Source organism: Ooceraea biroi, chromosome 8 (assembly GCF_003672135.1).
Source record: "Ooceraea biroi isolate clonal line C1 chromosome 8, Obir_v5.4, whole genome shotgun sequence".
In the NCBI taxonomy this organism is placed as follows: Eukaryota; Metazoa; Arthropoda; class Insecta; order Hymenoptera; family Formicidae; genus Ooceraea; species Ooceraea biroi.
This window is the reverse complement of record NC_039513.1, coordinates 872958-886936: the sequence shown is the minus strand read 5'-3', so window position 1 is coordinate 886936 and position 13979 is coordinate 872958. Positions and strand designations below refer to the sequence as shown.

The 13979-nt window shown below is 42.8% G+C and overlaps 1 protein-coding gene across 1 annotated transcript; it reads right to left on the bottom strand.

Moving 5' to 3' along the window:
• Positions 1-3071: 3071 nt before the first annotated feature.
• On the bottom strand, positions 3072-7523 carry LOC105280839. Its single transcript, XM_011341663.2, has 7 exons — positions 7263-7523; positions 6373-6494; positions 5787-6065; positions 5267-5455; positions 4063-5138; positions 3698-4003; positions 3072-3574 (listed from the first exon to the last, which is right to left on the bottom strand). The coding sequence occupies exons 1-7, from the start codon at positions 7521-7523 to the stop codon at positions 3072-3074; spliced, it is 2736 nt and encodes a 911-aa protein (XP_011339965.1).
• Between the last annotated feature and the right edge of the window lie 6456 nt (positions 7524-13979).

Here is a 13979-nt window from a genome sequence, read left to right as displayed (position 1 = left end):
TTCCTTCCTGAAATGATCCAAGATCTCTGTCTAACTGAAACTAATAACTTTTCAGCTCCGCAATGATGTAAATTTATATGTTCATCTCTTAAAATCAACTCTGTCACATGATGCTTAGAAGGAAGTATCACTGTGTGTTTCGCCTCTTGAGATATCTTAGCATGGCGTAAGCGCCCTCCTACACAATGTAACCTTCGATTGTCTAAAAAAGGGTCAACGCGACAAGTATGCTATCTCCTTTAATAGTTTTTTCAGCTTGTAAACGCGATATTTCCTGTGGAAAGGTCTCCCTTTGCACTAATCTTACGACAACTTCTTCAGCATGTAATATTTCTTTTGCTGAAAGACCTTCCACTTCAATTTTTCGCAAGCATCTGTTGCTAAATTTATAGCAGTAAGCTACGATTCTAAGCAAGCGCTTAAATGATGACACGTGAGGTAACACTTCGAAAAACTGCGTAGTCACCAAGAGACTCGTACTGGCCTTTTTCTCTGGCAACTCCTTTATAGCAAAACTATAAAAAAGAAGGCAATGAGAGTGAAACGTTGGTTTTTATGCGTAATAATTACTATATTCTTGTTACAAAAACATTGAAACAAGTGACATTAAATCTGGACGTTTCGGCTAAAAAATGTGGCCATCTTCAGCAAAAGTAACAATAAAAATTTTTAAAAAAAGTTTCTCTCCTCAATACTGATGAAAGTTAAAAAGTTGCAAATCTTCAAACTTCATGATCCAGATTAACAAAGTGATCAACATCTACAATCAAATCCGTGCAACTAGAGAAAAATATGATAAAGAAAAAAATATCTTATTTCTTAACTTCAAAACTCACTACCATGTTGAAGGGACACAAGAATTAAATATCACAGTAGAGCATTATCAAGAAAGTCAAACAACTCTTTCGCAAAATAAACATATATGAAAATGTGGTATAAAAGAAAATCATTAAAGTCAAAATGAAACGCACATCAAGCCGTCTAGCAATCAAATGATCCAGTCAGCAGACAAACAGACACTCTAAAGTCAAATGATACGTCAACATCAGTAATGTACCTAAGATTCTAAGTCACCCATATGATGAACCAAATTCAGTAAAAAATTCATTTTAATTTTGATAAAACCGAGCGATAACCGTTATGCAACGATTCCGTGTCCGTCTGCAAATTAAGTCCATTATTATCCTGCAAGTTGATGTGAATCATTTCAGATATCAAACGTTTATGTAAAAATCTTTCATTGTCCAAAATTCTGACATTCTCCCAGTCAAACTCATGATCAAAATTCAGTCTGTGTTCAGTAATAACTGAATGTGTTGAAGTATTTCTGATAATGTGGTTTCTATATTCTAACAATCTAGTCTTCAGATGTCGAGACGTTTGTCCACCATAAGTTGCGTTACAATTCTTGCAATCAATTTTATAAACAATATCCTTACATAAGTTAGACGGGAGAACATCTTTCAAAGGTCTGAGAATATTTTGTAATTTATTTAAACTAAAATAGGCCATTCTGACCCCTAAATCCCTTATAATATTACTAAATTTGTCAGAAATACCGTGTACATAAGGAATTGAGAACCAAGATCGTTTAGTAAAAACATCCTTATTCGACAGATTATTTTGTTTATTAGTCCTTTTATTTAAAAGAGATTTAATTCTGACATTAATTGTATTAAAGATAAATTCCAAGGGATAGTCATTGTCCAATAAGATGTTAATTATAAGATTAATATTTTTCTCATGATATTTTGGATGTGACAACAAGAACGCTCTGTCTACCATACCTATTATGGTGCCTCTCTTCTGGGAAATTGGGTGATGTGATAAATAATTCAGGTAACGTCCAGAAAAAGTCAGTTTATGATACCAGTCAAATTCTAAAACATTATTGTCATTTATAATCAAAGATATGTCCAAAAAATTGATACATTTACATCAATTTCCAAAGTGAATTTAATTCTAGGGTGAACCGAGTTAAATAAATTAAAAATTCTATTCACTAAATCAGACCGGACGGCCATCACTATATTATCAACATACCTAAAATAAAAAATAGGGTCAACCTCTAACATACTCAATACCTTTTCCTCCAAATCTTGCATAACATAGTCAGCTATAGTTGGTGATAATGGAGACCCCATAGGTGTACCAAAGTTCTGTCTATATATGTTGTTATTAAACGTAAAAAAAGTCGAATTTAAAACTAGTTCTACTGCTTTAATAAATTCATCTTTGGGTATGTTACAACTGTTTGAAATAAAATACCACCTATTTTGAATACTAATTAATGCTAAGTCTAATGGAATATTAGTAAATAATGACACCACGTCTAAAGATATTAGTATATGATTGTTATCAATAAATGTCTTATTTAATTTATTAACCAATTGGAAACTATTTTCTATATAATTATCTGGTTTAGGAACGTTGCTTGATAATATTTTATGTAAAAACGAGGCTAATGAATATAACGGACTATCGATAGACGATATAATGACTCTAAAAGGAACCTTTTACTCCTTTATAGCACTTGGTTGTTTAGACCAAGAATCCTCTTCTCTTAACCATTTGGATCCACACCACCATAATTGATTGATCTTCAATTCTTCTAACGACGTCCCTCTTGATAGAATGTCCGCCGGGTTATCTACTGATGGCACATGATGCCAGACGTCCTGTAAGCCAAGGACTTGTATCTGGGAAATCCACAAAGGTTTTCAACGTACTGGGACACGTCCGTACCAACCTAGTACGATCGTTGAATCGCACCATAGCTGCACATTTTCAACTCTATTCTTAAGAGCTTCTTGAACAGTTTTGCACAATTTTGCCAATAGTAATGCTGCACAGAGCTCCAACCTGGCAACCGTTAAAATCTTCAAAGGTGCTACTTTAGATCTTGCGCATAGTAGCTGCGAATGGAGGCTGCCACTAGGATCCCGAGAAACGGCATATATACAAGCTCCATATGCACGTTCTGAGGCATCACTAAAACCGTGAATGATTATTCTTCCTGTGAATTCTTGTGTCATAACTCGCCGTGGTATTTTTAACTCTTCAAGTCGACGTCATGACGATCGGTAAGTTTTCCATTTGCTGTAGAGTTCTTGAGGAAGACTTTCATCCCATTGCAAATTAAGGGTCCACAATTGCTGTATGATACCCTTAGCGACAATTATGATGGGTCCAAGTAGACCTAATGGGTCGTATATCTGTGCTATTTCTGATATGACGGTGTGTTTTGTTACTTGATCAAACTTAGACTCCTTTTCCTGATATTGCAGACTATCCTCTTTTTGATTCCATAAGACTCCTAAGGTCTTTGATGTGGTACCTTTGTCAAGTACTAACAGCTCTTCTGTTTTGCCTTCTACTAAATGACTCAAAATACGATCATCGTTGGCTCTCCATTTCCTTAAGTGAAATTGGCCTCTCTTCAAAAGTGCCGTAAGTTGCATTTGCAAACGAATGACCTTTTCGAGATCGTCATTACCTGATAAAACGTTGTCCATATAGAAGTCGGATTCCAACGCCCTTTGAGCCGGTAAAAACAAAGCTCTATCTTCTTTTGCTAACCGTTTAAGACACTTCATAGACAAATAAGGTGCACAATTTGTACCTTGAGTAACGGTGTTGAGTGAATATATGTCCAATGGAGCGTCTTCTTCTTGCCCCTAAAGTATTAACTGCATACTTCGATCTTCTTTCACAATCCATATTTGTCGAAACATCATTGCAATATCACCAGTAATCACATATCTATGTGTGCGATACCTCAATAGAATGTGCAGTAAATCATTCTGCAAATTGGGTCCAGTCAAAAGTGTATCATTCAGCGAATTATCATTGTCTGACTTCGCTGAGGCATCAAATACAACTCTAAGTTTCGTAGTAATACTATCAAGTCTTAATACTGGTTGATGCAACATAAACCAAAGCGCCTTTCCTGTCATCTCACTGGTAGACACTAAATTCATGTGTCCTCTTTCCTTGTAATCGTCTATAAATCGAATGTATTCTTCCTTAACTGAAAGCTGTCTTCGAAAGCGCCGTTCCAACGCGTAGAATCGTCTTGTTGCTTGCTGTCTTGAATCGCCAAGCCCAACTCCTTCCTTTCTGGGCAGGCTATAAATCTTCCTGCACTATCTCGCGTCGTCGTCTCATCAAAATAGTTCTCGCAATATGTCTCCTGAATATTGAGCTGTCTATTCTCTTGTCCTTCTTCTTGAGCCCAAAATCTTTCTAATTGCTTGTTCAGCATTTGATTGTTTGCCAAACAGGTGACTAACCCCGTGTTATCCGTCTTCATCTCTGTGTTGAATAACTCTCCTCCTACAATCCAGCCTAATTGAGTTTTCTGCCATGTAGGGTGGCCCTTTCCACTTTTCACTTGGCCAACACATAAAAGCTTCCAGAAAAGGCCAGCACCTATTAACATATCCACCGAGCCAGGTTTATCGTATGCAGGATCAGCCAATCTGTGATCCTGTGGGAGATTACCCAATCTCTTATTTATCTTGAGTTGCGGCAGTTGTTCTGTTATAGTAGAGATGATGAGACATTCCAAGTCAGCCTCAAATGCAGTATTTCTAGATTCCATTCGAACCTTAACTGAACGTTCAATTCTCGTAACGTTGCGCATTATGCCGTTGATTGCCGCCGATTCTGCTCTGCTCGGTAGTTGTAATCTCCTTGCCAACTCTTCAGTAACGAAATGCGATTGCGAGCCAGGATCTAATAAGGCTCGACACGTTTGTCTCCTACCCTGTCCGTCACGAACATATACCTGAGCGGTAGCTAAGATGACTTGAGAACTCGATTCTTTGCTTGGAGGTTCTTGCTTTACTTCTAATTTCCTAGTTCCGTTCACTAAATAGTCATCTTTACGTTGCACACAATGCATGACTTGCTCTGTTTCTTCCGATTTCTTTGGAGTCACGTCTGGAGGCTTCTTTGATGACGACCTTTCGCCCTCCAAATGTAACAATGTATTATGAACCTTCGAACATTTTCGACACTTGGATGCTTTACATTCCTTGGCATAATGACCTGACTTCAGACAATTAATGCATAATTGTTTCTGCTTAACTATTGCTAAACGCTCTTGCACAGATAATCTTAAAAATTCGGAACAACTAAACAATGAGATGCTTTACATATAACATAAACTTGCGAAGTCGTTGCTAATACTACGCGCTTATCACCCCTTTTTGTTACATTGTTCTTTGAAACTACTTCGCGTCGAGTCATATTATTATCTAACATTTCCAAAGTACGACATCTTTCACTGCAAAATTTGAGAAACTCTTTCGTCGTGGGCATGTGATCAGACTTTTGCTGCCCTACTTCTTCCTCCCACGCACATTCAGACTGATAATCTAATTTATTTCGAGCCAAATATATGATAAGAGTATCCCATTTGTCGATAGGCTGAACTAAAAACTTGCAATGCCTTTAAATGCGTACGAATATGCATAATAAACTGTTTTAACGATACATATTTATCTTTTGTAACAACAGGAAATTCTAATAGTTTTGACAAATGACTATTGATAATTAGCTTCTTATTCTCGTAATGATCTTTAAGTAAATCCCACGCTATGGAATAATTCTCTACCGACGTATTAAGACTACTTATTACTTGCAATGCTTCGTCCTTCAGAGTGTTTCGCAAATATTGAAATTTCTGCACATCTAACAGGTTGCGATTATCATGAATTAATGACACAAAAGCATCCTTAAACAACATCCATTAATCATATTCATCTGAAAATATAGGTAACTTTAATGTAGGTAATTTGATATCGATACTGCCCTGTAATTCGGATTCCAATGCGTCTTGCTGCGTTGCTGGAACCGATGCCGCAGCTATAATTGAACGAGCCTCATCCAGTGCTTTGTAATATGCCCACTCAAAAATCTCTCTTTCTGCTGCTTCCTGCTTTGTGACGTCTTCCAAATCTTCCTCGTCTTTTGCGCGGTTAACCTCTATCTGTGTCTGATTCTCGTTAAATGCCGACCATAACTCCTGCAGTTTTTCCACACGTGTCTGCGCTTGTTCACTAGTTATTGCTTAACCTGATGTCAAGAAACTGTTCACACGTGTAACTTGACCCTTCAATTGGGCGCGTATTGCTTTTAGCTTCTTTAACTCTGCCATTTTTAGGTTATACTACCTTACTTGCGATACTCAGTCACGCACTCTCGCCCGAGCCCCACATTGGGCGCCAAAATGTATGTGCCGGGCTATCACACTCCTTGTGTCAGACTATCACAGTCGGGAATGCGAGAAATTATGAAATCCAATGCCTTGTTTTACACGAAACTCTTTATTCGAGGCAAGGTACACGCGTACAGGGCGTGACTTACAATGTGCTTTCTTCCCGCGAACTAACAAAGAACATGCGCAACGACTTCGTGCGCAGCTTGATGTATACGAGGTCTGTCCCAGAAGTATCCGACCTCTGCGTACATCTTTGTCCGTGGGCATCCTATTGTGGAAAACAGGTATTCAGTATTGAGTGGGGACCTTAAGGAGTATCCCGACCAAGCGGCATGACCCAACAGCTGTTCAGTCGGCAACAGTACGCAGTTATGTGAGCGTCGAAAACTCGGAGCGTCGCATTTCACAATGACCGAACAGAGAATGTTTCATTGCCAGTAGTAACCCTTTTAACTCAGAATCATTTTTGGTGATGGATTCCAGGATGTCTTCGGCAAATTTCAACTCGAAAATCCTTTTGATCTTGCATGAGCACTCGTGGAACGAATTTTGCAATCACTCGCTCAGTCATTGTGAAATGCGATACTCGGAGTTTTCGGCGCTCACACAACTGCATACCGTTGCCGACTGAACAGCTGTTGGGTCGTGCCGCTTGGGGGTATTCCTAAAGGTCCATCCTAAATACTGAATACTTGTTTTCCACAATAGGATGCCCAAGGACAAAGATATTCCGCATAATAGCTGCTTGCCATTCGAAGCTGATTCGTACCACAAACATAGAGGGTTAGCTGTTCGAAATCAAGGTTTGGAAATCGTTCCAGCTGCATCTCTTCAATGTTTTTGAACATGGCTGTTTTTCTATTGAAGTTTTCTTTTACGACTAAGTCAACTAAGAGATTGTGATCATTCACTTTTTGCAGCATTCTGTTACTGATGAGGTCAGAAGTTTTGTTGGTAATGGCAGTGAATATTCAATTATGTATAGCACAGGCAATCCTAAAGTCGTCAAAAAGGTCAAAAGAATAGTGTTTCTTACTATTGAATTAAAGAATTGGAAAAAGTTCTTGATCCAGCCGTTCACGTATTCCACTATGTAACGTGACTTGGTCACCATACGAGAAGTGTTGGCCTGTTCCGTTGTCAATGATGAGGAAGGAGTATCGGAAAAGCATGGCATTTTCGCAACAAAACCTTTTTCCTGAATTGACTTCAGAGAATCACGAAATCCTCGATCTACGAGGAAAATATCTCCAGGTTTCAACGCAGTGCCTTTACCAACGTTCAGTTCCTCTATCATAATCGTAGCGTCACTCTTATTTCCTGGATACGGTCCTCACACGTCACCGATATACCCATCGGGATAAACAACCATGAATGGTTTGATAAGATTTTTCTTTTTGTGCCCCGAGTAACTCAATTTCTGGAAGTGAAAATTGCTACTGTTTTCAATAAAAATAAACGTACCATCAAAAACTAAAATCACTGTATCCCCTCTTGTGGCATGAAGTCGAGTGGTAACGATGTTTTGGTGATGAAGCATCTCTTCTCTGGATACGTTCAGACCTAAATATGTGTTCAAAAACTCTGTACTGAAATGTCCCCTAACTAGAGAGCAATACTTGCTTACAGTCTTACGGATGATTTTCCATCGGTTTGCAAGTTCCTCAAATAGATCCACGTTTCAATCTAGATAAGTAGATACTAAGAGCAAGATCTCGTTCATGTACTTGCAATCCATCGGGAAGGTAAGATAGGATATATTTGAACTGCATTTTATTAAGACTTGTTTCAAACTTCAAAGTCGTTTCTTCCATTGCCAAAAATGACTGAAGTTTTCCGCTCGTCTATGATTTTCTTCCACACAGCTTGGAGTAACTCTGTTACATCATTTGAAAATAGCTGGATTCCACTGTGAGATGTTTCGAAATTCTCTGGTACTTGGGGCGGTATTCATAGTCGAAGCTCAAGATGATACTTAAGGTCGACTTGACTAAGATCGTCTTATTCAATAAAGATTTTCTCAAGATCGATAAAATTCATAGATGTGAATTAAGATAATCTTAGCAAAGAAGTTCTCATCTAAGAAATTCTTATTCTATTTGAGACTGTCTTCGCGAAGATATACTTAAGATAATACTTATTGGTCATTCGGCTATTTCAATATTATTTCTATTAGAACAACCAATGAAAACGATTCTTTTTTCGCAACCAATGTGGACTATCATGATATACACTCACTCCCAAAAAAAGCGGTACACTAAAATTTAGGGAAAAATTTACCAACCTTCAAATGATCATAACTTGGTAAATAATGAAGATAAAAATATGTTCAAAAATGCAAAATGAAGCTTCAAGTATCCACTTTAAGAATATTTGAATGGCAATTATGGTCGGCCATTTGATTCAAAATGGCGGGTGACAAAATGAGAGGATGCAAAAGTGATAACCGAAAATCCGAGTTTGTGACGGTGCATGCCGTGAATTAGATATCGCAGCCTAATGGGACCAAATGCAAATGAAAATATAGAGTGTTATCTTTAAAATGCTTTTTACCGAGCTCACACACACACACACACACACACCACAAGGAGGGTTTGGAGTCTTAAATTACTGTGGAACTGACGAACCACGGGGTCCTCATCCTTGTGATACACACACACACACACACCTACATACACCTACACCCACACACGCACACACCACATAAGAAGGATTTGGAGTATAAAGAATAATGAACGCAGCAGTTGGAATTATAAAAGAACTAAACGAACCGCAGGGTTTTCTAATTCCTTAGGCCTTGCTGAATCGACGATATTGCAAATTCGAGATTGAATATCTCGGTACCTAACTATCCTAGCACAAAATTTCAAAAACGGTTTTAAAGCTTTGAAACCCTACTTTTCGCAATTTAAATCGAAATTGTGCACGACGAGTTTTTTAAAATGGCGGAAAGGGAGAGCATGCGAAATTGATAAATGAAGATTCGAGTTTGCGATGGCACATGGTGTAAAGTAGGTATTGCAGCCCAATGGGACTAAATGCATATAAAAGTATAGTTTTATCTTTAAAACGCTTTTTTTACAAAGCTCGATGCGATCATTTTTTGTTGAGATACTCCAAATTTACTTAACAGAGTGTTTTCTTTTTTAAAGTTGCACAACTCAGCGAAAAATGATCGCATCGAGCTCGGTAAAAAGCATTTTAAAGATAACACTCTATATTTTCATTTGCATTTGGTCCCATTAGGCTGCGATATCTAATTCACGGCATGCACCGTCACAAACTCGGATTTTCGGTTATCACTTTTGCATCCTCTCATTTTGTCACCCGCCATTTTGAATCAAATGGCCGACCATAATTGCCATTCAAATATTCTTAAAGTGGATACTTGAAGCTTCATTTTGCATTTTTGAACATATTTTTATCTTCATTATTTACCAAGTTATGATCATTTGAAGGTTGGTAAATTTTTCCCTAAATTTTAGTGTACCGCTTTTTTGGGAGTGAGTGTATATATTATCAATGGTGCTTCATCCGTTTCTGCAGTAAGTAAATGTTTGAATATTTGAAATTTCAAAAGTTTCAAAAATGTCAAAAAATAGACATTATACGCCAGTCGAAAGGAAAAATTGTTTGGAGATATTAAAAGATTATAAACATGTTATTAAAGTTAAAAAAGTGATTCTTCTGGACTGCATGACAAAGAAATTGCATGGTCAGAAATTTCTAAACAATACAATGAATCTACAATGAGTACGCAAGAGGTAAATATAAAAAAAGTTATTTAAAATTGCATTATATATATATATATATATATATATATATATACAGGGTGACCCAAGAAGTTCAAACCGAACTTGAGGAAATGAAAGTACTTTTGAAGGTGAAAAAAACGTCATATAAACATATGTCTGGAAACGGAAACCCTCCGTTTCCGAGAAATTTTAATTTCAAATAATAGTCACCAAAATAAAGCTCAACATGGTTGTTATGTTGGCGTATGACAAAAATAAACAACAAGACGAGCTGTTGAAATACGTAAACATTTATAATAAACGCTCAGTGATAGAGAGAGATCGTTGAAGGAAGTTATAGTTTCTCAAACTCTCCTCGATCTAAAAATGCCACACCTTTTTACTCATGAAGAATATGCCGATATGCATTTTGTCTACGGCTACTGTAATGGAAATGCTACAACTGCTGTTAGAGAATACCGAAGACGTTTTCCAAACAGGCGACAACCAAGTAGAAATGCGTTTACTAAAGTGCATCTTTCTTTAAGAGAAAATGGAACGGTATATTCTAGGCATCTTCGATATCATCAAAAAAGCCAAGATCATAATAGGACTAATCAGGAACTAACTTACTTCAATAGAAATGAAACCAGCAGCACACGTCGTGCTTCGCTTCTCCTAGAAATACCGAGAAAAACCATTCGAAGAACATTACGTCGGGCTCATCGGCACCCTTACCATTTCCAACCGGTCCAAAATTTGCTACCTCAGGATTTAAGAGCGCGTCGCAATTTTTGTGAATGGTTACTACATGCAGTCCATGATGATGCAAGAATTTTGACAAAAATATTATGGACTGATGAGGCAACGTTTACACGTACGGGTGTCGCTAACTATCACAATTCACATACCTGGAGCGACAATAATCCACATGCAATACGGCCAGCTCATTTCCAGCACGAATTTAAAGTAAATGTATCGCCCCCGGCTGGGGAGGGTATTTGAGGGGTCGGAGGTAAAGGGCAGGAATATTGAATGGAATACTTGTGGGCCCGTTCTTGTTTCAAGAAACTGTTACTGCTTAAAACGACCTGACCGTTTTCACCTGTGTTTATGCACGGATATACTCGTCGGATAGGGGTTCGGATGTTTGCGGGCAGTGAAGAGACGTGATTGCAACTAAGATAACAATTTATTAAATGCCGTATTTACAGTTGCTTGCACCGTGTTGTGATGGTGCTCTCGGCCGCGTAGCTATCTGTCTCGCTGCGCGTGTTGTGGCGCGGCGCGGCCCAGCGCGGGTTGTGCCGCGTCTTCGCAACGGACGTACTCTCGGTGGAGCTTGTTGTTATCGGCGCGGAACACCTACCTGCCCCCCCTTCGCTATCACGTCACGTACGAGGATGATGGGTCACCGGTGTATTCGTTAGGATGGAAGTGCACGCTGACCGGGCCAAGAACGCTTGGCAGAGACGAAGAATGCTTCACCCGCGCTCGGTGCAACGGCAAAAGATGGATGTTCGTCCGACCAGGTCTCGTGGTCGAGAACGCTTGACGGAGGCGAAGAACGCTTCACCCCCGGGCACGAATTCGGTGCTTGACGGTGTTTTACGGATATCTCTGATTGCCCGCCGTCGAAAACGCTCGGCGGAGACCAAGAACGCTTGACCCCGCGAACGGTGCTTTATCGAGAGAATCGGTGTCAGTGATCAGACTGGTCGTTTTGCTAAGAACGCTTAGCGGAGGCCAAGCACACTTGACCCCGGTTCGGACCAGGAGAGATCGGAGAAGTGATCGGATTCGGATGCGGCTTAGATCGAGAGTTCGGATTGAGAGCCTCGGAGAGGGGTCATAGGAGAAAGACCATCCCGCCGAAGGGGGGAGGTCCTCCTGTTGAAAGGGAGGACCCCCTGGCTGCCATGGAGGCCAGAATTATGGCTTCCATGGGGGCCATGGTCATGCGAGTGGTCGCGGAGGCGCTGGACCCCTTGACGAGAGGAGGAGAGAGGCCCAGTCAGGAGCCATCCCCGCCCACTCGGCCAGAGAAGCCGGACGGGAAGAGCGGGAAAGGAAAAAAGTAAAAAGGGGGGAGAGCAGGAGGGAAGCCCTTCCCGCCCGGGACCCCCCTTCGGCTGAGCCACAAACCACCTCGGACGCGGTTGGCCCAGCCTCTTCTTCAACAACGGCCAGAGGAGAGGAGCAGCAATGGTCGTGGGTAGTGGGGAGAAAGGCAGGCGGGAAGCCAGCCACTCTACAAGGTCCCTGAGAGTAAGGGCAAACCCACGACGGGCAAACCCGCCCCAGGCAGAGGGACTAGCGGAGGGGGACAACCCGCGAAGGGCAAACCCCAGCAGCCAACCCGGCACAGGAGGGCCCAAGCCTCCCAAAACGGCGGCGATGGTCATCACAGTCGCCGATGGGGACTACAAGGGGACCTTAGAGAAGGCGCAGCGGAGCGTCGATATCGACGAGCTGGGGATTGCGGCCTCTCGAGTAAGGAGAGCCCTGACGGGAGCCCTCATATACGAGATCCCGGGACCAGAGTCCTCCTCCCAGGTGGACGAATTGGCCTCCCGGCTGGGGAGAGTATTTGAGGGGTCGGAGATAAAGGTCATCCGGTCCCTCAAAAAAGTGGAGCTGCGCGTCCGGAGGCTCGACGATGCGGCCTCCGTTGAATCGGTGGCACAAGCAGCCGCGGCCGCCGGAGGCTGCGACCCTCGCGATATCGAGGTGGGGCCGGTACGGAAGTCCCCGGACGAACTGGGGTCCGCGTGGATCAGGTTGCCCGCTCAGGCTGGCGGAAAGATCGCCAGCCTGTGCAGGGTGAAAGTTGGGTGGGCCTGGGCACCAGTGAGTGCACTGGAGTCCAGGCCCCTGATGTGCTTTAGGTGCTTGGGGGGGGGGGGGACACGTCCAGGCGAAGTGTCCCAGCAAAGAGGACCGCCGGGACCTGTGCTACAGGTGTGGCGTGGCGGATCACCGAGCGCGGGATTGCGGCTCGGACCCTAAGTGCCCCCTATGCACGGGTCTTGGCAGGAGGGCGGACCACAGGCTGGGTAGTAAGGCCTGCGGCCCGCCCTTCAAAGGAGGGAAAGGAGGAGATAAAAGGGGAGGACTGACGGGGGCCCCGGGGGAGGGGCGGCCGACGGAGGCCGTCCCCTCCCCGGAACGGGCCCGCTCACCGAACCTCCATAGGCAGGCCCCGGCGGCGACAATGGAGTCCGAACCGCCGCAGACTGAGAGGTCGGCTCCTCCGAGGGAGGAAGAGCCGATGCCCCAGCGAATAACCCGGTCGAGGAGTAGGGCGGAAAAAAGTAAAAGGGAGAAGGGCCTGGAGGAGGCCGTCACCGACATGGAATAATGGCGGGGCGGCTCCTCCAGGCCAATCTTAACCGCGCCTGTCGGGCTCAGGATCTTTTCCTCCAGAGCCTGACAGAGCGCGGTTATGCGTTGGGGATCGCGGCCGAGCCGTTTAGACCCCCCCGGACAACTCCAACTGGACTGTCGGGAAAGGAGGTCTTGTCGCGATAGTTCGGGGAATGCGGTGGGCTCCCCTCCCCTCCAAGTGTTGGAGGTGGGGGGAGTTCATCGCGGTAAGGTGGAGGGAGCTCACGGTGGTTGGGGTCTACGTGTCCCCGAGCTTGAGTCTCGCCCAATACGAGATGTTTTTGGACCGGTTGTGGAGGTGCGTAGTCTGGCACCCCCACGACAAGGTACTGGTCGCTGGGGACTTCAACGCGAAGTCAGCGTTGTGGGGTTCCCGGCGGCCGGACATGAAGGGCGAGGTTCTGGCTGTGTAGGCGGCGGGACTGGGCCTTCAGCTTATCAATGAGAGCTCGGTCAACACCTGCGTGCGGTGGGCGGGGGAGTCTTTGGTTGATCTGACCTGGGCCTCCCCGTCCGTCGTGCGTCGGGTGACGGGGTGGAGGGTGTTGTAGGGGGTGGAGACGCTGTCGGATCATAGATATATTTCTATGGAGCTGTCTCTGCCCCCGGGCTCCGCCCCCCGCTGTCAGGGG